This window comes from Sabethes cyaneus, chromosome 2 (assembly GCF_943734655.1).
Source record: "Sabethes cyaneus chromosome 2, idSabCyanKW18_F2, whole genome shotgun sequence".
NCBI classification, from domain to species: domain Eukaryota; kingdom Metazoa; phylum Arthropoda; class Insecta; order Diptera; family Culicidae; genus Sabethes; species Sabethes cyaneus.
Window position 1 is genome coordinate 48626749 of NC_071354.1, and position 22327 is coordinate 48649075.

Here is a 22327-nt window from a genome sequence, read left to right on the forward strand (position 1 = left end):
ATATAAATGGGCTGAGAGGTAGTAGGGCACGACGCGTGAAAGACAGCGTAACAGCTGGTTTGACGCCTAATGCCAGAAAATGACAGCGGCCAACAGAACAGCGGATTGTTGAACCACTAAATCTGGACGAGGTTAAAAAAGCAGCGAAAGAGCTGAAAAACGACAAAACAGCTGGAAAGGACGGCATCCCCGCCGAACTTTTGAAAGTCGAAAGCGAACGGCTGTATTGTACAATCCATCAGGTTATACTATGGTATGAAGGTATGGACTGACGAGGAACTACCTATGGACTAACCAGTCCTTCCAACCGGAAGGGCTCATATGCACTATTTACAAAAAGGGCCATCGACTCGAATGCAGCAATTATCGAGGCATTACTGTCGTCAATTCTGCATACAAAATTTTCTCAAGCATCTTGTTTCTCAGACTGAGACCATTGCAGGAAACCTTTGTTGGCGAATATCTGCGATTTTCGAGAGGGACGGGCCAAATGTTCATCTTGCGACAGATCCTCGATAAATTCCGGAAATTCAATTTACAGACTCACCATTCGTTTATAGACTTCAAGCCGGCGTACGATTCAGTTAAACGAAATGAGTTGTGACAGATTATGCTCGAACATGGTTTTCCAACACAACTGATTAGGCTGATACGTGCTACCTTTGATGGTTCAAAATCAAGCGTCAGGATAGCGGGTAGGCATCGGACTCGTTTGTGACGTTAGATGGTTTGAAGCAAGGTGACGGACTGTCGAATTAGCAAGAATTCGAAGAGCAGGTGTACAAAGAAGCGGTACCATCATTACGAAATCTCATATGCTCCTAGGGTTCGCGGACGACATCGATATCATCGGTGTTAACCGTAAAGCTGTGAAAGAAGCATATACGCATCTGTATAGAAGGAAGCTGCGAGGTTAGGGTTTATCATAAATTCTACCAAAACAAAGTATATAATGACTGGTAGAGAGCGACAGCGGATGTTGGAACTACGATGGTGATAGATGCAGATACGTTTGAAGTGGTCGATGAATTTGTTTACTTTGGTACGTTAGTGACATGTGATAACGATGAGCCATGAAGTAAAAAGGCGGATAGCGGCCACCAACAGGGCCTTTTACGGATTACGTAGCCAGCTGTGGTCCCGTAACCTGCAACTCCGTACAAAACCCGGGATCTTACTTAATTGGCCTTACGTCTTACGACAAGGCCTGCGCAGTATAATTTCTCCATCTGTTTCAGTCCATGGCAACTGATCTCCAGTTCCGCGGGCACCCAGTACTCGCCAGATCTCGCTCCACCTGGTCTTGCCACCTGCGATTGCGTCTTGCGTCTTGTTCCTACCGGTTTTGATGCGAAAACCATTTTTGCAGGATAGTTGTCCGGCATTCTAGCAACATGTCCTGCCCAACGTATCCGTCCAGCTTTCTGAATACTTGGTTCGCCGTAGAGACGCGCGAGCTCGTGGTTCATTCTTCGCCTCCATACACGGTTCTCTTGCACTCCGCCAAAGATGGTTCTTAGCACCCGCCGTTCGAAAACTCCGAGTGCTCGAAGGTCCTCTTCTAGCAGTGTCCACGTTTCGTGCCCGTAGAGGACTACCGGTCTAATTAGCGTTTTGTACAGTGTGCACTTTGTACGGGGGCTCAAATTGTTCGACCGCAAGTGTTTGTGGAGTCCGTAGTAGGCCCGATTTTCGCTGATAATACGTCTTTTAATCTCACGGCTGGTATTGTTGTCCTCTGCTGCCAGTGAGCCAAGGTATACGAACTCGTCGACTACCTCGAACTCATCCCCGTCGATTACCACGGTACTGCCCAAGCGAGCCCTGTCGCGCTCGGTCCCGCCCGTCAGCGCGGGCTTCGTTTTAGACGTATTTATCTTCAATCCAATCTTTTCTGCTTCGCGTTTCAGTCTGGTGTACTGATTTTCCACCGCCTCAAATGTTCTGCCGACAGCATCCACGTCGTCAGCAAAGCAGATAAATTGACTGGATTTATTTAAAATCGTGCCCCGCATTTCGATCGCCGCTCGCCTTATAACACCTTCAAGCGCAATGTTGAATAGTAGGCAAGAAAGACCATCTCCTTGTCGAAGTCCCCTGCGAGATTTGAATGGGTCCGACAATCCACCCGAGATTCTCACACAGCACTGGATCCCATCCATCGTAGCCATGATAAGTCTAGTAAGCTTACCCGGAAAGCCGTTTCCGTCCAAACTTTTCCATAGCTCTTGTCGGTTTACGCTATCATATGCGGCTTTGAAATCGATGCGTGGGGACTCGGAATTCGCGGCACTTCTGGAGGATCTGCCGCAGGGTGAAGATTTGTTCTGTTGCAGACCGACCCTCCATGAAGCCGGCCTGGTAACTTCCCACAAATCTATTGGCAATTGGCGATAGTCGATGAAAGAGGACTTGGGACAGCACTTTGTAGGCGGCATTCAGGATAGTGAAGGCTCGGTGGTTCTCACAATCCAGCTTATCACCTTTCTTATAGATAGGGCAGATAACCCCGTCTTTCCACTCCTCCGGTAGTCGTTCGGTATCCCAAATCTTGACAATCAGTTGATGCAGACAGCCGGCCAACTTGTCCGGGCCCATTTTAATAAGTTCCGCTCCAATAGCCAGCAAACATTTTCATATGCATATCAGAGTAACAAATGAGTTATATGTCTCTATATATACCCTGAAAAATCGTATCTGATGCACATAACTAGCATATGCGTACTAATTTGGAGGCCATATACGTACTACAAAATATACGATAATAATTCAACTTCATAAGTCTTTGTATGCGATAAGATCCGACTCAAGGCGATTAGTTTTCTAACGCTATACAATTCTGTACTGGAAATCGCAGGTCAATCACTTGCTATCGTCAAATACGACAGAATATAAACCTGTGTGTATTTTATTAGGCTATATTTACGATCCTGAATTTATTAAAAGTCAATAACGATAAGTTTCGTACATTGATATAGGAGTTGGTGTTTGCTGGGTACCATCCTTTCCCGCTGCTTTGTTGTTCTTCAGCCGCTGGATGGCTTCTTTAACTTCCCTTATCGATGGGGGTGGCACATCTTCGTCGCTTGCTGCACCAATGTGGTCACTTCCTCCGCTATCCTGGTCTTCCGCCTGCACGCCATTCAGGTGTTCATCGTAGTGCTGCTTCCACCTTTCGATCACCGCACGGTCGTCAGTCAAGATAACTCCATCTTTATCTCACTGCACATTTCGGCCCGCGGCACGAAGCCTTTGCGAGATCCGTTGAGTCTCTGATAGAACTTCCGTTTGTCGTGAAAGCGGTACAGCTGCTCGAGTTCTTGGCACTCCTTCTCCTCTTGGTGGGGCTTCTTCTCCTTGAAGAGTCGGGTTTGCTGCCTCCGCTTCTGTTTGTACCGCTCCACATTCTGACGGGTGGCTCTAAGCAGCATTTGTACCCGCGCTGCGTTCTTCTCAGCCAATATCTGCTGGCATTCCTCGTCAAACCATTCGTTACGTCGATTCGGTGCCACACGGCCTAGGATGTTCTCCGGTACGCTGTTAATGGCTGTTTTCACGGCATTCCAATAGTCCTCAAGAGGGGCTTCATCCAGCTCACCCTCTTCCGGCAGCGCAGTTTCGAGAGATAACGCGTAGTTTTCGGCGACCTCCGGTTGCTTCAGTCGCGCTAGATTATACCGTGGCGAGCGGCGGTATCGTATGTTGTTCACAACAGATAGTTTTTGACGTATCCTTACCATCACTAGGTAGTGATCCAAATCAATGTTAGCACCCGGATAGGTTCTGACGTCGATAATGTCTGAAAAGTGCCGACCAGGGCCCGGCATCGTCGAAACAAATAAATGAAACTGACTTTCTCTTACCTTCGCTTCATACATGAAGTGACTTGCTTCGTTTGTTGAACTGAACGTTTTAAGCAAGCTTCAGTTGAAGTTGGTGACTGTTTCAATTGACGACGGCAGAAAGTCAGGTACGATTTGTTGGCATTAACAAGGTTAACTTTAATATGCGTTGCACTGTAGGAATTGTTACTCAAATTCAATTCATTTGCATTCATAGTTGCTGGTCTTCTTCTGAATATTTGATAGAAAAGTACTAATGAAAAGTTGAAACCGATTGTCATGATGAAGTGAAACCCGTTTCGCTGACGCTGACTGAAGCCAGTTTGAAACTGAAGCAGTACTGCTTCTGTAGAAACCGAAGCTTCACTGCTTCATTGTTGAGTGACGTTTTGCAATTGAAGGTGACGTTGTAGGGCCCTGGTGCCGACCATCTATTAGAACGTGGTCGATTTGTGATTCTGTCTGGTTGGGAGATCTCCAGGTGTACCGATGGTAGAGGTTATGCTGGAAGAAGGTACTACGTATGCCCATGTTCTAGGAGGCGGCGAAGTCGACAAGTCTTAGGCCGTTTTCGTTCGTTTGCGGGTGGGCGCTGAACCGTCCAATCACCGGTTTGAATTCCTCCTCCTGACCAACCTGAGCATTACAGTCCCCGATGATAATTTTGATATCATGTCTTGGTCAGCGGTCGTATTCACGCTCCAACTGTGCGTAGAATTCGTCTTTGTCATCATCGGTACTTTCGAGGTGAGGGCTGTGCACGCTAATTATGCTTATATTGAAGAATCGGCCTTTGATTCTTAATCTGCACATTCGGAGGTTGATCGGCCACCACCCGATCACCCGCTTCTGCATCTCGCCCATCACTATAAAAGCTGTGCCCAGCTCGTGTGTATTGCCGCAGCTCTGGTAGATGGTATGACCATCTCTATACGTACGTACCATCGTTCCTTTCCAGCATACCTCCTGCAGCGCTACGATGTCTAACTTCCGGCTCTTCACTTCTTTAGAAAGCACGTGGGTACTTCCGAGGAAATTTAGAGACCGACAGTTCCATGTTCCTAATTTCCAATCGTAAGTCCGTTTTCGTCGCCTGGGTCTTTGCCGATTGTTCCGATTAGAGTTATTATTATTACTTACGGAGTCCATTGCTTTGGTTTTTTAGTGGTTCAGGCTTGCAAAGCCCGCAACCAACCCCACAGTATCGCCGGAGGGCCAACGTAGCTCGAAGGAGCCCTCCTCCCCTGTCAGCATACGACCTTGGTTTCCACCGGGGTTGGTTACCCGATCTCCACCGAGGTTGCTCGTATCCCGGCTGGTACCACGAGGAGGTAGGAGCATTGGCGGAACTAGGGGGGGGCTAGGGGGGGCTAAGCCCTCCCTAGAAAAGATTTAGCCCCCCCTAGAAAAGTTGACTAAGTTTTTTAATTTTTGAAAAACCAATAGTTAGATAACTATAGGTACGAAAAACTTCAGAGTAACGTTTATTTGCATGACTGTTATAAGATTCCAGGCATTAATGTGCATTAAATTTTAATATGCCGACGAAATAAAACGGTTGAAAAAAATTCCGGGGGCTATAGCCCCCCCTAGAAATGAGCGCTAGTTCCGCCAATGGGTAGGAGTAGGAGTTGCTAGGTCAGTGGCTGTGAACCACTGTGGGGTCTTTTATGCCCAGTGCACAAGGCACCGATGGTACGCATTACCAAGCCGTTTACCAACCGCGGGCTCTATAAGACGCTAATTTTCCCGGCGGTACTCTACGGCTACGAAGCGTGGACGTTGAAAGAGAGTGACCGACGTACTCTTGGCCATAGTAGACGAAGGAGTGTGACGGATGCGGATATTGTGAAGCGATTAAAACACGGCCGGCTGGAATGGGCTTGCCACGTAGCAAGGATGCCGGATGAGAGACCGGCGAAAACAATATTTAGCAGAGAATCCGACAGAGACCGACGACTTCGAGGCAGATCCCGTACCCGTCGGATGAGCGGTGTTTACAAGGATAGTAGAGCAGCGGGTGTTAGGGTAAAAATGGGTAGAATACCATCCGGACTTGGAGATCTCATTGGTTCAAAAGAACTAAGTGCTCATTTGATCAAAGATTCCGTAAACAATCGGCGTGTAAGTTGAGGCGAGTCGTTTGGCACGTTATGTCCATTTCAAAGCAGCAGCGAACACGTTACATTCTGCATTTAAATAAAAGAGAATAGGAAACAATAGAAATCATGCAAATATTGCTGAAAAGCTAATTGTGTTGCATGCAGGCAGGGATTGTCCACTAATTTTTTTTAAACATTTTTCTCTAGTCATCACTAAACGCGAGATCTCCTCGAAGCGCGAGGCTCTGTGCGACCGTACGGATTTGCTGGTCTAAACGCCGGCTTGGACGGTGAGGTTCAGGAACTGTACCATGCCATTTCTGTACATTGATAATGCTAGCATTTGCAACCTGCTTACTGACAAAACGGCGGTAGCTGTCAGGTGGAAGGAGTACTTCCAGATATTGTTGAATGGAAAGGTAAACACGGTGGTCAGCAGAAACAGGATAAGTACTGTGAGCGAAAGGAAGGAGGACAACACAACAACACCAACAACAACAACAACACAGAAAGAGAAGGTAATCAGCGAGCTGAAAAACGGTAAGGCTGCTGGGAAGGACGGTATCTCGGCTGAACTTCTAGAAGCTGGGAGCAAGCGGGGAGTACGAAAAAATTCACGGATTCATTGTCAAGATCTGGGACCTGGGAGGAAGAATAAATGCCGGAGGAGTGGTTGGATGGCCTCATTTGCCCTATTTTCAAAAAAGAACATCGAGTCGAGTGTAAAAGCTATCGAGGCTTATTGCTCAATTCTACTTAAAAGTCCGTCAGCGAGTATCTAGTTGGGTCTAGACAGGGCTTCGACCGATCCTTTTTTTCTACCGCAGTCACACCAACGCGCATTCAAGTTCACACCGTCCGTTTAGAGGTGGAATACGAATGCTATGCATAACACAACTGGCATTTTGCTCAGTCAAACGCCGACTGCACGCTGCAGAACGAACGGCTTCTAAAACTTTTTGACATTTTCGTTTCGATCAAGTTGCCTTTACCGTTTGGAGCAGCGAATGACTGCAAAACAGTCAAATGACTGGCAATCACCACGCTACGAAAAGCAACCGCACAATCGTATGATTCAATACTACAAAAAAACAACCACTACATGTGCATGGAAGAAGTCGGTCGGACTCCGTCCAATACAAACGAATATTTTGCTTGCGTCGGACCGACGTCCGGCTGACAAATTATTACTGTGAGCAGCCGATTTGGAGACAAAAAGAGAAACGAAAAAATACGTCACCGTATGCTTCCAGTCAGTTTGCAGTTTATATTCTCAAAGCGCAAAGCAAAACGGGAGATTGACTGTTTGCTTTTGCTGAGATGCCGCATGAATTGTACGACAGCAGCAGCGCAAGCGGCAGTTTGACTGGATTAAAAAAACGGTCAAATGATCGTTCAAAAATCGGAGTTTGAATGCGGAAAGTTCGCATTCACGGCAGTCACATTCAACTTGCGATCCCTTTTTAAGCCCTGGGTCTAGATCTAGATTCGTGCGACGCTGAATTGGACAAAATCAGAATCCTATAACGGGTGAGACATCAACCGCTTTTGTGACGTTGGATGGATTGAGGCAAGCGGATGCACTTTATAACCTACTATTCAATATGGCTTTGGCAGGTGCAATACGACGAGCAAACGTAGAAAGGAACGGGACTATCATTACGAAATCTCACAAGCCTCTTGGTTTTGCGGATGACTTCGATATCATCGAAATTAACCGTAGAGCAGTAGAAGAGGCCTTCAGGCTTTTAAAACAGCGAGAGGATTCGAGTGTACTCAACTATCCGCCAGAAATTTGTAAACAGTATTGTGTATCATTCTACGTAGCTACGTAGCTCTTATCAGTTCGGTCATCTCTCCCCGGAAATGCTGCTCTCGTCCATGATTTTCCATAGCCGGGTCTGCTTTGACAAGCGAATAGCAGTTGGTTCGAATCTTAGTAGAATCAGGTCATTCGATGTCAAAGTGACTTTAGCATAGGTTTATTCTCAGGCCCCTCATTACCCTTCCTTCTTGCTGAATTCTGTATTATCCCCGATAAGGCCTATTGACAGTGCAAAACTGACTCTTATAGCTAAATGCACGAGTTAGCTGCGCCAGGGATGGCTATAATTGTGGACAGCGGTGATATGTGGAACGAGGTGGATAAAGTAGAGAATGCATTGAAGAAAAGGGTACCCATTTAACACACAAGCACGCATAAAATTTAATAAGCATGACACTCACTCAATAGCGATTATAGCAAAAATAAAATGCAGCGCGGATTATACAGAAAACACCCGGGCAATATCACAATAGATCAACGATACTGGTCGCAGTGATGAGTCCATACAGGAAAAAATATCCTTTTATGGTCGATGGTGTCATACGCAGCCTGCTTCAATCAATGAAATCAATGAAGAAATTGTGCGTGGAAAATCTGTATTCATGGACTTTTTGGAGGTCTACCGCAGCGTGATTATTTTATCCGCCACTGATCATTCTTCAACGAAGCTGGCTTGATAAGTTTCAACAAATCGGCTTACAATTGACGAGAGTCGCCGGAAAATGATTTGGGAGAGTTCATGGACCTGCCGTTTTTCTTCGGCAAGGGAAAAACAGGGAAGGTCTTCGAAAACAGTCAGGATTTGAAAATAGAGTGGCTAAAAGTGCGCTAAATATAAGGTACGGGTATTTAGCCTAGGAGAGGATCATGGAGTAGTGGCTCAGTCATTGAGAGAGTAGGTTTGGGTCCATCTTATGTAAATCGCAAAGGTTTGGTCCGCAATCAGTACGTATAATAAATGCTCAAGCGGATAACAGTATTCTTTTATTATAAAGTCTTTAAGCTTGAAGCAATGGTACGGCACTTTTGTTATATTTAGGCGTTATATCCTGCCCCGTTAAACCCAGTCGTCAGTTTCGGAACAATTTGTTTTTGGATTCGATATAGCTTCGGACAATTCCACAATCAGTCAGACAACACCAACTTTTCAGAAACATAGCTAATATGTGTTTATTTATTCCCTGAGAGTTTCAAAAATATTCGACTTAAAATTAATTTTCGGTGGTCACTTTTGTCTGTTGCATCTTTTTCGAGGTACGGAACTTTATATCATTAACTAAAAAAGAGTGTATCTTATCCTCGATCTCAATGCGATGGGAAGATGCCGAGGGTGTTGGCATTAACTGATGTATCGTATTTATCGATCGGAATACTTTCTTTGGAAATGGTCGCTTCTCTTCTATCTTAACTGATCTTTCCCCATGAGTACTAGGAAGACCAATCAAAAGTACGCCCACTTCTTTGGCTCTCTCTACCCAGAGGATACTACTCGTTGTCCGCCTTGCTGCTTTTATTTTTACTTTTCAGGTAACTCCAAGATTTATCATCGATGATGTTTTTCTCTGCACCCAGAATCAACCAACATCTGCAGCATTACTTCAGCACTCCACCCAGTTTCACCCATAGAAATTCGTCACCGTCGCTAATATTGAAAATAAAATTTTCGTCCTTCGTATTTTTATTTCGATGAGCCTCGACTGGACAATAGAATAGGTACACATTTTTCTTTTTCCAAACAAATTGGGTATTTCAGTGGAAAATTGTATCGCGAAATTTCTCCAGTTTGTCCAGAGCAACGCGCCGACCTTGCTATGAAGTCCGGGTCTCGTGTTGCTACTGTTTGTCGGGTATTCGGGGTAACAACTCACTTGGGAGTTGTTACAGGTTTTTAGTAAAATAATTTTCAACTTTCAGAGTAAATCTTTTGATGCTATGTATTTGAAGCAACCCTTCACCCTCAGTGAAGATATGTGGCCTAAACGGGCAGCTAAAAATAGTTCACGAGAATCAAAAACATTCAGCTTGTAAGTTTCTATTTCAGCTCCAACACTTTGGGAACATAAGTTACTTAGCTTTGTAATGATAATTTCATAAGAATAATCGTTACTATATTTACAGTTATATTTAAAGTTTTATAATATAGATGTTAAAAATATTTAACTAATGATTTGAGACGTCGACTAAGTTTCTTTATCCTATACTAGCTCAAACTTGTAGTACATTAGCACAGCGAAATGTGCTGCAGTCTGTTATTCAAAGCTGTTGGCATCAACCGGACCTCGTCGCCTTTTTGCCGGTCGTGACCGATACAGGGCTAACTTTAGGTTTCGTTCAAGTTGTAGCTCCTTTTTTAAGGCGGCAATTTCTTTTCGATAGGATTGTTCCAAGCCATATCTACAAAAAATAGTGATGTTAAAGCGAAGTATTTTATACCTTAAATTCGAAGCATCTTACTCAGATCTAACTTCGGTTTGAACAGCTACATCTCGTGTCTGGCGGTTTGGTGAATAACTTCTAAAATAAATTCTTTTTATAATAGGATAAAACCATAAAAACTTCATTGATACCTACCGGTCGTATTCATCGATAGCCTCCCGAACAATTTCTTTCCGTTCGCTTTCGTCGATTTCACGCTCCTCAATGGTCACGGGTAACAGTTGACTCGGCACCGCTCCTTTCTTCAGCATCCGTTTACCAAACTCAGTATTGAGCAGAATATCCTGCAGCCGATAGTCGTCCTCCACGAAGTGGTCGGAACATATTTTGGTCCCATTTGTGTTCACCTGACTGCCACCGCCGCTCAGTTCCGCCCACAGAGCACACAAGTTTTTGTTTTTCGGGAAAAGAAAAAACTTTTTCTTCGGACCGTACTTGTTGTTTTCGTAATTTTTGCAACCAACTACGCTACACTTAACCATCGTTAAGGGCTTTTCAATATCGCGCGTTACAAACGGTAAACAGTCACGCGTTAATTTGAAATAGGTAAATATAATTTTACTGGAATACAGTTTACGATAGCGATTCTGATGACATCAGCGCGAATAATGTTTACACTCGGCTGTCGAGCTAACCTTGCTTTACACCGGACAGCGTTATATACAAACCCAGGTATATGACATCCACGGTATATGACAAAGGGACCAACATGTGCTTGCGCTTCACATGAATGAAAGCAAAAAGTCAACTTTATTCTAAGTGTTTTGACGGTTTTGACTGTTTAGCGTTTTAATTAAAATAAAATAAATTATGTTGTGTTATAAAGCTGATTAGCTATAAACATATACAAAATTTTGTCCAATTCTAGAACTCTTCAGTCCGAACCCGTACGATAATTTTGAAAATGCGGTTGTATGACATTTGCCCGAAAACCATCCCCCAGATTTTTTTTGCCAGAATGCAATTTGCCCGAAAACCATTCCCCAGAAAGTACCATTCCCCAGAAAAAAAATTTCCCAGAATGTACTATTCCCCAGAAATATTTTTCCCAGAATGTACCATTCGCCAGAAAACCATTTCCCAGAATAGATTATTCTCCAAAAAATTTAATAAATGGAACCATTTTTCGCATTTTGGTGAAAACCATCTTGCGGAATATATCAATCTGCAGAAGAGTCGTACGATTTTTCCCCGAAAACGATTTTTCCCCGAAAACAATTTTCCATTTTCCAGAGTATACTATTTTCCTAAAAAAGCTTTACGCGTAGTACAAAGCAAAGCCTTGGATTATAAACTTCGTAAGACTTGGCCGTTCTTTATCGACAGATTCCGCAATCGGTAATTGGGGTACAGGATAATTACGAAGTTACTGCAAAGATCCTACTGTCTAGTAGCGTTACGCGTAGTACAACTCTCCCGAATAGACTGTTTCATCTCTTTGTCCCGTTCTCTCGATATTTTCTTTCCCGAAATTAAATTTTTCCTAAAAACTTTTTTCGAATAATATCATCCATTAATAAGAATATATTCTTAAGGTTAACATTGACCGTCATAAAAACAATTAAAAGTTAATCTTTTGCGTTTAAGCAGAATATGGGATAACGAAGGAAAGAAAAAAGTATTTCTTAAGATCTGCTGCTTATGGTATATGGTTTATTATGGTATTTATTTGCATTGGTTAGCGGGACATTGGATTTTACGTGGCCATACACAAAAGAAAATATATTACTTGCACTACAAATCCTTTTTTCTTTCCCTTAAATGCAAATAAGTTATGCTCATTACAAAGTGTGACTTATTTGCCGTCTTAGTAGCAAGGTTTCCTAGATGATTCAGGGCGAGACGGCCGTAGGCCGCGAGTGTTCGCCGGCGACCCGCCGTCGGAAGCGCCGACCACTGCGGGGGGGCTGCCCCCCCTCACCTCACCTCAATTTAGGTGCAAGCATTTTCCTAGGTTTACTGTCTAGTAGGGGCTATCCCTTAGTTGAGTCCGAACGAGCGATAGCGAGTAAGGACAGCATATACTCAATAAGTAGGCCGAACATGCTGTCGCAGTTTCCGAACAGTAATAGTTAAACCCAAATTACTACAAGCTGATTTTAGGGAAACTGTTAATAGGAAATTATTCGAAAACTAGACAGCAAGAAACATTTTTGTTTCAAGTATTTATCATACACTTGATCCATGTATCCAGCTTTTTACGAGCCATAATGGCGGACATGTTCGTAATATTTGAACGGCATTTTTGACAGTTCAGTAATACATCACACGTCTTGTTTCTGCATGTTCCCGGTAAAATTAAAGGAACTTGCGGAAACAATGTACTCTTCTTCGGAAGTTTCCTTCTTACTCCATATCACGTATGGAACCTAAATCCCAAAACAGCCATTGGCTTTATAAACCATGTAGTACCAAATTGGGGCACAGGATTACAACTATCCCGCTCAACTTCATCAATGGGTATGAGCGGTACGTAAACTGTGTACAGCAATCGGGGTCTACCATAAAAGACGATAATTAAGACTGTCGCAGTGGCCTTTTAACCCAATGCCCTTCTGACATACAAAAAAAAAAGAGTCAAGAACCAATAAAACGCTTCATTGTTTCAAATTTCAGGTAAGCTCATGCAAATACATGTATTTTGGGGTATGGTCCATTCTGGTGAAGTTTCCTGGGAGACAGAGTATAATTTTCTGGGAAATGGTCCATTCTGGGGAATGGTTTTCTGGGAAATGGTTCATTCTGGGGAATGGTTTTCTGGGAAATGGTTCATTCTGGGGAATGGTTTTCTGGGGACTGGTTCATTCTGACAAAAAATTTCTGGCAAATAATTTTCTGGCAAGTGGTTTTCGGGCAAATGTCATACAATCGAAAATGCTTGATTTAAAATAATTTAAAATTTCAATTTTCTGCCAAATACCTATTTTGTTTTTAATTCTTTAGACCTGTTTTGACTACAGATAGTAGATTTAGACACGTTTAGGCCACTAATGCTTCACAATGACACGTTCAATAAAAAAAAGCCGCGTTTAAGCTAATAGAATTTTCCTGGCAATAGATAGGTTTCATTCCTACCATTTCTGCCGTTCTAATGCAATGATAATAAAGCACAGGATAAGCGTACAGCGAACGCGGAAATGGGGTAGGCAAACGAGAAAGCGTCCAACATAGCTTTCGCCAGCCCAAGTTCCTCCCTAGTGCCTCCACGTGACCATACCCGGTAATACTCTATTGAGTAGCTAAGCTAGGGGGTGCGATGCTGCGTGGTTCCCAGATGCCTGATCTTAAAGCTGAGATTATGGGCAGACGTTTGAGCCGCACAGCCTAGTTATCGGGTAAACCTAATATGTTAAATAATGCACATGGATATCAAGTGGAAAAATTAATTTAATTTTTGGATATTAGTCCTATTGCCGAAGCCGGGAAAACCTCCGGGTGTCCCCTCGTCATATAGCCCGATCTGTCTGCTCGATACTGCCGGCAAGGTACTGGAAAGGGTTATCCTTAACAGACTCGTACAGTACACTGAGGGTACAGACGGTCTGTCAAGGAATCAATTCGGCTTCCGAAAAGGCAAATCTACGGTGGACGCCATCTTGTCTGTCACTAAGACAGCCGAGGTGGCGATCCAGCGCAAGAGGACAGGTATTCGCTATTGCGCAGTTGTCACCCTCGACGTGAGAAATGTGTTTAATAGCGCTAGCTGGGACTCCATAGCCAACGTGCCGGTGTCGCTGTACAGGATCCTGGAAAATTATTTCCAGAATCGTGTGCTATGGTACAACACGGAGGAGGGTCAGAAGTGCGTTCCAATCACCGCAGGGGTTCCGCAAGGTTCCATACTGGGCCCGGTATTGTGGAACGTCATGTATGACGAGGTGTTGAAGCTAAAGTTCCCGGAAGGGGTGGTGATTATCGGCTTTGCGGATGACATCACCTTCGAAGTCTATGGTGAATCTATCAGAGAGGTAGACTTGACGGCTGCCCACTCTATAAGCATTGTTGAAGATTGGATGCGATCCAGGAAACTGGAGCTAGCGCATCATAAAACGGAGGTTATCGTGGTGAACAACCGCAAGTCGGTGCAGCAAGCAAATATCAGCGCCGGGGACTGCACTATTTCGTCAACGCGGTCCCTAAAACTCCTGGGAGTCATGGTCGACGACAAGCTCAAGTTCGGGAGCCACGTCGACTATGCCTGCAAGAAGGTTTTATGCTGTAGGGTTTTGTACATTTGAATGGTTTTATACTGAAAACTCGAAGCAACACACGCGCGCCGCGTTGTGGCCATGTTGCGAAACATGCTTTTTTGAAAAATGAGTGGTTTTTGATTAGACGATGGAATTATCGCGAGTGTCTTGTCTGTTTGTCTGTGGTATAATCATCAGCGAGGACGTAGAGTGCTTCAACCAACGTGGAGGTAGAGGCATACGGAGTACCACAAGATCGGCCTCGATGATCACATGGCAGCGGACATGGTCTAATTCCACAAAAGACCGGTGGACACATCGAGTTATCCCGGAACTATTCGGGTGGGTCAACAGGCGCCACGGCGAAGTCAACTTCCACCTGACACAAATTCTGTCAGGGCATGGTTGTTTTAGACAGTATCTACACAAGTTTAGGCATGCGGAGTCCCCCGCGTGTCCCGAATGCGTGAACGTTGAGAAAACTGCAGAACATGCTTTCTTCATATGCCCTCGTTTCGCGGGCGTGAGAAGCAACATGATGGCAGTGAGCGGACAGGACACTACTCTGGATAACTTAGTCCAAAGGATGTGTTCTAGCTCGGACGTCTGGGGAGCGGTCAATGCGGCTGCTACCCAGATTGTACTCGAGCTACAAAACCACTGGAGAGCCGATCAACGGCGAATAAACAGCCTAACTACCATAGTCCAGTAGTTATCTAAGAGTGTGCGTTAAGCACAATAGCCCCTCCCTGAAGTAATACCGATAAGGTGGTGCCAGGGGGGATTGAGGCCGGAGACTCGAGTAGGGTTTTAGTGGGTCTGGATCCTCACGCCCCAGTGGGGGGTCGGGATACCAAACCCCACTCCCTGAGTTGTCTTCTCAGGTGTCTGATAGCAGATTTCCCTACTCGTTAAAAAAAAAGGATGAGCGTACAGCGTACGCTCTTTAATCGTACAGTGAAAACAATCAAAGTGACCGATAACTACGTCACTATCTTTGTCTTGTGGTTGACATGTGGTACGGTTGCCATGATCACATAGTAGTTTGTTTATTTTGTTTTCAACGCTGGTGCAACCAAGTTCAGATAAATTTTGCTTTAAAAGTAAGTACAATTAGGTTTTGCATGCTTATAACGATTGTAAGTTTGTGAACACAAGAAGAATGGCGCTAGATTATCCGAAGCTACCAACATCATTTGCCGTAGGCACGGCCTACATGAAAATATCTTGGATCGCCGGTAACTAATTAGCCTCCAGTTCAAGGTAGGAATTCAAAACTATTTATTGATAGTCAAAAGCTACGCGTAAAAAGCAATCATATTCACAAGCCCCATTAATATCACCATCCTTAGTCCTACGTCAAGCCCGCATTTTAGGTAAACTTTTCTTATTTTTATAATGAGGTTTGATATGCCGTCTAATGCTTATGCTGATTAAGTCGATTCCCTATGGGGCCATATGAATAATAAATTAATGAAATGAGACTGAATTACAGTCGACGGTCTGCCCCCGTAGCTGGTCCCACTGAAGAGGTGCTATTACTTAGAGCAGCAGATTAAATGGAATTTTCTTTCAATTTTCTGGTTAATTCGGGAATTCTACCAAGCAATTTTTCAAAGCCACCAGGCAAGCAAACAGCTTTCTTCTTGTATAAATCGAGTACCGATTTTATTCCCATCACCATCAAAGCACGCATCGCACACGCAGTGTTTCTTTTATTCTTCAGAGAGCATCAACTCGACCTAATTTTTTTTAATTCCTAGAAAATCATCTTAAGAGCTGACATCAGATGAAAGCTGACGAGTCCTCGGTACAGATAGTACAAATTCAGCTTCAGAATTGCCCAGTTCTCCCGCAGGCAGGTTGAAAGCTTCCGCCATGGATCTGGCGCTTCCAAGTATTCCCGATTCCCGACGCTTTTGATGCAGCACTTGCTCATAACCCAAAAAGCGGTCATGCGGTTTTGCGTTTTGAGCGTCGTTTCAATTCCTCTGATTAGATCGTTCGTCTTCAGTACCAGTAGCATCTGTCGATCGACTTTTTCCAGTACATCAGAAATGTGCGGAATAACCAGCTTACCTTCCTTCTGTATCATCTCTTTCTGCGAAAGAAAACGATAGGGCCATTATAGGTGTGCTGGTTGCTAATTAGATAAACATATAATATGATCATACCTCGCTTTCATCCTGCTTGACCTTATCGACTCCACTGATTACCGAGTTCCAAGGCCGTCCGGTAACCATACAGGCAAACAGACCCCACATGCTTCCTTCCACTCCGAGTGCGTGAGCATGTTTTTTCATACCCATTTGATCCACCTTCAGTATGCTAAGCCACAGCTTAGAGTACTCGTAACGGAATTTTTCGGTTAGTGTTGCATACAAACCATGATCGAGTAATATTACTTCGGTATCTCCCTTTTCACTTTTGCGCACCAGTATGTTACCAGGGTGTGGATCGCTGTGAACGAAACCTTTCAGAAAAATCATGTTGGAATAGAGCTGTCCAATCTTATTTGCTATATCGTATGGATCCAACTGTTCCTTTTTGATATATTCCAGATCGTTAACCTGACCACCTTGTAAAAACTCCATGACTAGCACTCGAGATGTTGTATACTCCCAAAAGATTTTCGGGATCTTCAACCAACGATAATCCTTGAACATTACCGCTACCTTCTCCGCATTGTGGCCTTCGTGCTCGAAATCCATTTCTATAGGAAGGTTTCGCTTGGTTTCCTTTACTAACCACTGAAATTTGAAATCTGGAAATGCCCACGAGACTAGTTTCACACAAACTTCCATCGTTTTTAGGTCCACCAATGAGTTTCCCTTCACATAGGGATGCTGCACCTTTACGGCTACTTCGGTCCCGTTCTTAAGGGTCGCTCTATGAACCTGAGCTAACGATGCCGTGCCAAGTGGTTCCGCGTCGAACGAAGAAAAAATATCCTCCGGATTTACCTTCAAATCTTGACGTATCACCTTGTACAGGTCCTCGATGGGATTTTGTGGTGCGTTGCTGTGCAGAATTTTCATCGTATTAACGTACTCGTACGGAAGTAAGTACTCTAGCGCTCCGATGTGCTGACCCACCTTGATGTACACACCACGGTTGGACCGGCACAGTTCTAGGAGTTTTTCAGCAGCTAGCTTATGAGTTTCGCTTTTCAATTTCAGGTAAGCTGGATCCTTTTTATCGGGCCATTCCTGTTTGTAAAGATTTGCTCTGTAGGTGGCAGCAATGTCGAAAACTGTAATACCAGCCCGACCCAGTCGGACGATTCCGATCGAGTTAAGGTCATAATCGTTGGCGTGTAAACTTAGTGCGGTTCCCACTAGGGATCCACCGACTAAGCCGTATTTTATCAACCGCCGTGTGGGCCACATGGTTTCACCTGATATATTAGGGTAACAATATGCTAGTATGGTTCATGAGGTATCTGAAAAAAGATAGTAAATCTTAGCTCTTATATATGTAACGAATGTATTCTGTATTATAACAACCAAACAGGTACATTAATTCATGCGCGACCCCTTTTCCCTCACTTTCTTTTATTTACAATGCACCACAATGTATGACCTTGTTAACGAACCCACCACCTGTTTAAGTAATGATATCATTTTTCTGGTCAACAAATCAGACATCGATTTCCGACTCTAGTGGCGAGCAGGTACCGGATCCAACACCACGCGGTCGGTCTTCTTGTAATGCTAAATAACACATCATTCAACCCGACCCGGAGACAAACTCGTTTCGTGTACATTCTTCTACCACATAGCATAGCACAGCACTACCTAGTAAAAGTTGCGTGGCATTGATCATGCTATGCGCAAACATAAACCAAAGTGTGGATCCACCACTACTCAAGGGTAAACAAATGCACTGGCAATTATTACTTGATGCTTACGTAAATACATCAGTAATGTCCCCCAATATGCACTCACCTTAATTAAAATATGATAAAAACTAACTTTTCACTTAAATTAATCAGCTCTAGTAGCAGCTGAGGTCACGTTGCTTTCATCTTCCTTGACGAAAAGGAGAAATTCCAGCACGCAGCTCAGCTACTAAAGCTAAAACCTGCGAATAACTGTGAATGAAGATGTACACACGCAACAGTCCGCAATCTTCGAGCAGGATGAAAAGAAGATGAATGGTCGAAATGAATGAAACCTGGTTAGTATATAAGCGAATACGCACACATGCATGCCGTGCGGTCGTGCCGATTTTTGACAAGCGTTGGTGAGAAGCGAAGCGAGTGAACAACGCGACGAGACACGTGAAATGAGACGCGCCGAAGTTAAGCGAGAGGAAAATCTCATAAAACTGCATACAACGGGTTGTACACGTATAAATTTGGGACTTTATTATTATTTCAGGCTTTAATTTTCAGAAGATCGCGTAATGGCGTAATCACCCCTTTTGCATGGCTTATGCGTCCTCTGAAAACTAAAGCCAGTTTTGTTCGAATTATTGGAAATGCATTGCACTATGTTATAATATAACCAGATTATTGTTGGTCATAGGTATAATAGCTGTAGCAATTTAGTATCCTTGTTGGAAAAGAAAGAATCACAAAATTTGTTGAAAATAATGCCTTTAGAAGTGGTTATTTACGTTTCTGGAGCAATATGGAGTTGATTACCTTTTCTTGGCAAGTTTTAGAATTCTTAAATCCAACCATGTGGTGACAATAGGTCGTATGAATAAAAGAATTTGTTTTACCACGTTTCGGGACAAGACGTGACATACTGTCTCCAAAAGGAGCCATAGGAAGTATACAAACCGACAACCGGGGAAGAGGTTCCAGCCCCAACGATAGGCGAAGTTAAGGAGGCCATCATGCAGCTAAAGAACAACAAGTCAGCTGGAAAAGATGGTATCGGAGCGGAGCTTATTAAAATGGGACCAGAAAAGCTGGTCGTTTGTCTGCACCGACTAATTGCTAGAATTTGGGATACGGAACAGTTACCGGAGGAGTGGAAAGATGGGGTTATCTGCCCGATCTATAAAAAGGGCGACAAGTTGGACTGTGGAACTATCGAGCGGGTTGGACTGTGGAACTATCGAGCGATCACGGGGGGCTCCGTAGCCGCAAGGTTACCGAGTCTGCTTTGACAAGCGAGTGGTCGTGGGTTCGAATCTTAGTAGAATCAAGCCATTCTCGATGTCAAGTGACTTTAGCATGGGTTTATTCTCAGGCCCCTCCATTTACCCTTCCTTCGTGCTGAATTCTATATTTACCCTCTGAAGCCTCTTAACAGTGCAAATGTCCCTCCTATAGTTAAGTGTACTGGTCAGAGGTACGAATGAGTCCTCGCCAGGGACGGCTATAATATGGGATAGTGCTGGCAGCGAGGAATAAGTGGGTAAAGTAGATTAAGCTTTGAAGGAAGGGTAAACCCCAATACACGCAAGCACGCATAAAATTTAATAAGCATATCGCTCACTCAATAGCGATTATAGCAAAAAGAAATGCAGTGCAGGTCATACAGCAAACACCCGGGCGATATTACAATAGATCAACTATACTGGTCGCAGTAATGAGTCCACACATGGAAAAAAAAATCGAGCGATCACCGTTCTCAATGCCGCCTATAAAGTGCTGTCCCAAATCATTTTCCGCCGTCTATCACCAATTGCGATTAGATTTGTGGGAACTTATCAAGCCGGCTTCGTCGAAGGTCGGTCTACAACGGATCAAATATTTGTTAGGAGAACAACGGTTAGCCCCTCAATACTGGCAGCACTTCCCTGCTTGCCGGTCTATTAAAGCTACAGTGTCTATTAACTAATTACATGAGATTGCATCATCCTTTTTTGAATACATGTTTCCGTTTCGTAATCGCACCGCATGGCTGTGTTTATTTATCGTTCCGATATAATCCGTAATAACTCCGTGTTTATCCTTCCGCCGGACGATAATCCACTTCGAATCTATTCCGCCAAGCCCACAGGTTAATTGGCCCAGTGAAGGTTGAAGGAACAGTGAGTTTTGTGGCGAATATTCGCGTCCGTTCGGTAAATGTTTTTCGTTCCGTTGATTCTCTGAAAAATTTGCTTTCATTCGTGGTCGGTGCGCGTTTAGTGGAAGCAGTATGGATACTCTTAGCAAATTCGCGAAATTAAACAACCTGAACTGGCAAACATGGAAGTTCAGGATGGAAATGCTGCTTACTCGAGAAGAGCTCTGGTATGTTGTCGACACAGTGAAACCGGAACCGATAACGGCACAGTGGACCAAGGACGATAAGAATGCAAAAGCTACCATGGGGTTGTGCATTGAGGACAATCAATTCAGCCAGCAGTGCGCGTGAATTTTGGGATCAGCTGCAGAAATACCACGAGAAAGTAACGATTACCTCGAGAGTCTCATTGCTCAAGCGGCTATGTAATTTGAATTTTCATGAAGGTGGTGACCTTGAAAGCCACTTGTTTGATTTAGAAGACTTGTTCGAGAGAGTAGAGAATGCAGGATTAGAATTGGATTTAACGCTGAAGATTGCGATGATTCTTAGAAGTCTTCCTGATTCCTACGATGTATTAGTGACAACTTTAGAAAATCGTCCTGATGGTGGCTTGACAGAGGAGCTCGTTAAGTCGAAATTGCTTGAAGAATTTGAACGGCGCAAAGAGCGTGAAGGCGGTCATTGCGGGGATGCAAAGGCGATGAAGAGTAGCGTTAAGCCTGCTGCTAAATCTGTCGGCACAGAGAAGACGTGTTTCTTCTGTAAGAAAAAGGGGCATTTGCGTCGCAATTGCCGGCTGTTCCTTGCTAAGCAAAAGCAAGAGGAGATTGATGAAAAGAAAAAGTTTGTCCCGAAAGCTAAACAGGCGACTGCAGAGCGAGTGGGTGCTATTCTTTTCATGGCTGGCGGGCAAGCTCGAAATAGTTGGGTGATCGATAGCGGTGCTAGCAGTCATATGACGAACGACAAAAGCAATTTTACACTGTTTACGGAAAATGATGGTCTGAATGTTGTGCTTGCAGATGGAACCACGGTTCAGTCAGCCGGAATTGGTGATTGTAAAATCAGCTGCGAAGATGGTGGTGGTGATTATATCGAGATTACTATGAAAGACGTCTTACACGTACCGTCTCTGAATAGTAGTTTGTTGGCTGTTTCGAAATTAACCGCGAAGGGATTCACTGTCGTATTTAAACAAGACGATTGTTTGATTCGTAATAGTGCTGAACAAGCAGTTGCTAAAGGCATTCGTATTGGAAGATTGTATTGTCTACAACTTACTGAAGCTGCAATGACAGCTGGGGAAAAGCGGCACAATGAAGTTTGTTTACACCAGTGGTGTAGGGAACGAGCCGAGTTAGATGAATCAGCGTAAAATAAATCTAATGAAACTGAATTATTTACTTGAGTGTAACTGAAACCCCTTGCATAGGAAGAATATCGTCATACGAACGATAAGAGACAAGGAGAGAAATGAATCGTTCAATATGAGACGTACGCATACTGTAGCATGATATAGCATGCTCTGAACAAGAGCAGTTTTTGGACAAACGTAGACTTTGACGGACGTTGTTCCGTGTTTCGGAGGACTCGGTTGAAAATAACCGACGGACACGACATTGGCGTAGTGCTCCCAAATAGTGAGTATAGCAAATTGACTATATATAGTGGCGTCTGGCAAACGCCTATTCGGAAAATTCAAAAGATGCTTGTGCGCATCTGGTTGTTTGCTGAACTGCCTCTGTGAGGGCTATTTTTTGTACATACTTGTGCGTATGATTCGCGTGCCTCTGGGAAGGCAGACGCAGAATAGTTTACTGAAATACGCTGGTATGCGTTGTTTGATCGCCTCTGGGAAGGCAGTGAAAATTCGTTTGTATGCGATAGCTCCCCTGAGAGGCAGGGTTGCCACATGCACAGATTATTCTGTGTATAACAGATATTTGAAAGAAATCGCCTG

The 22327-nt window shown here is 44.0% G+C and overlaps 2 protein-coding genes across 3 annotated transcripts; both read right to left on the reverse strand.

The window, feature by feature from the left end:
• Positions 1–9924: 9924 nt before the first annotated feature.
• LOC128733733 (uncharacterized) lies at positions 9925–10753 on the reverse strand. Of its 2 annotated transcripts, none has more exons than XM_053827502.1 (3): positions 10341–10753; positions 10224–10280; positions 9925–10163 (listed from the first exon to the last, which is right to left on the reverse strand). In XM_053827502.1, the coding sequence occupies exons 1-3, from the start codon at positions 10685–10687 to the stop codon at positions 10019–10021; spliced, it is 549 nt and encodes a 182-aa protein (XP_053683477.1). In that variant the 5' UTR covers positions 10688–10753; the 3' UTR covers positions 9925–10018. The 2 variants fall into 2 exon arrangements, with proteins under 2 accessions (XP_053683477.1, XP_053683476.1); XM_053827501.1 differs by having other exon boundaries at positions 10224–10283.
• A 5293-nt stretch (positions 10754–16046) lies between these two features.
• Positions 16047–18483, reverse strand: LOC128733732 (aarF domain-containing kinase 1). The gene is made up of 3 exons (XM_053827500.1): positions 18343–18483; positions 16570–17837; positions 16047–16496 (listed from the first exon to the last, which is right to left on the reverse strand). Exons 2-3 carry the CDS (start codon positions 17782–17784, stop codon positions 16155–16157), a joined length of 1557 nt encoding a protein of 518 aa, XP_053683475.1. The 5' UTR covers positions 17785–17837; positions 18343–18483; the 3' UTR covers positions 16047–16154.
• Positions 18484–22327: the final 3844 nt, after the last annotated feature.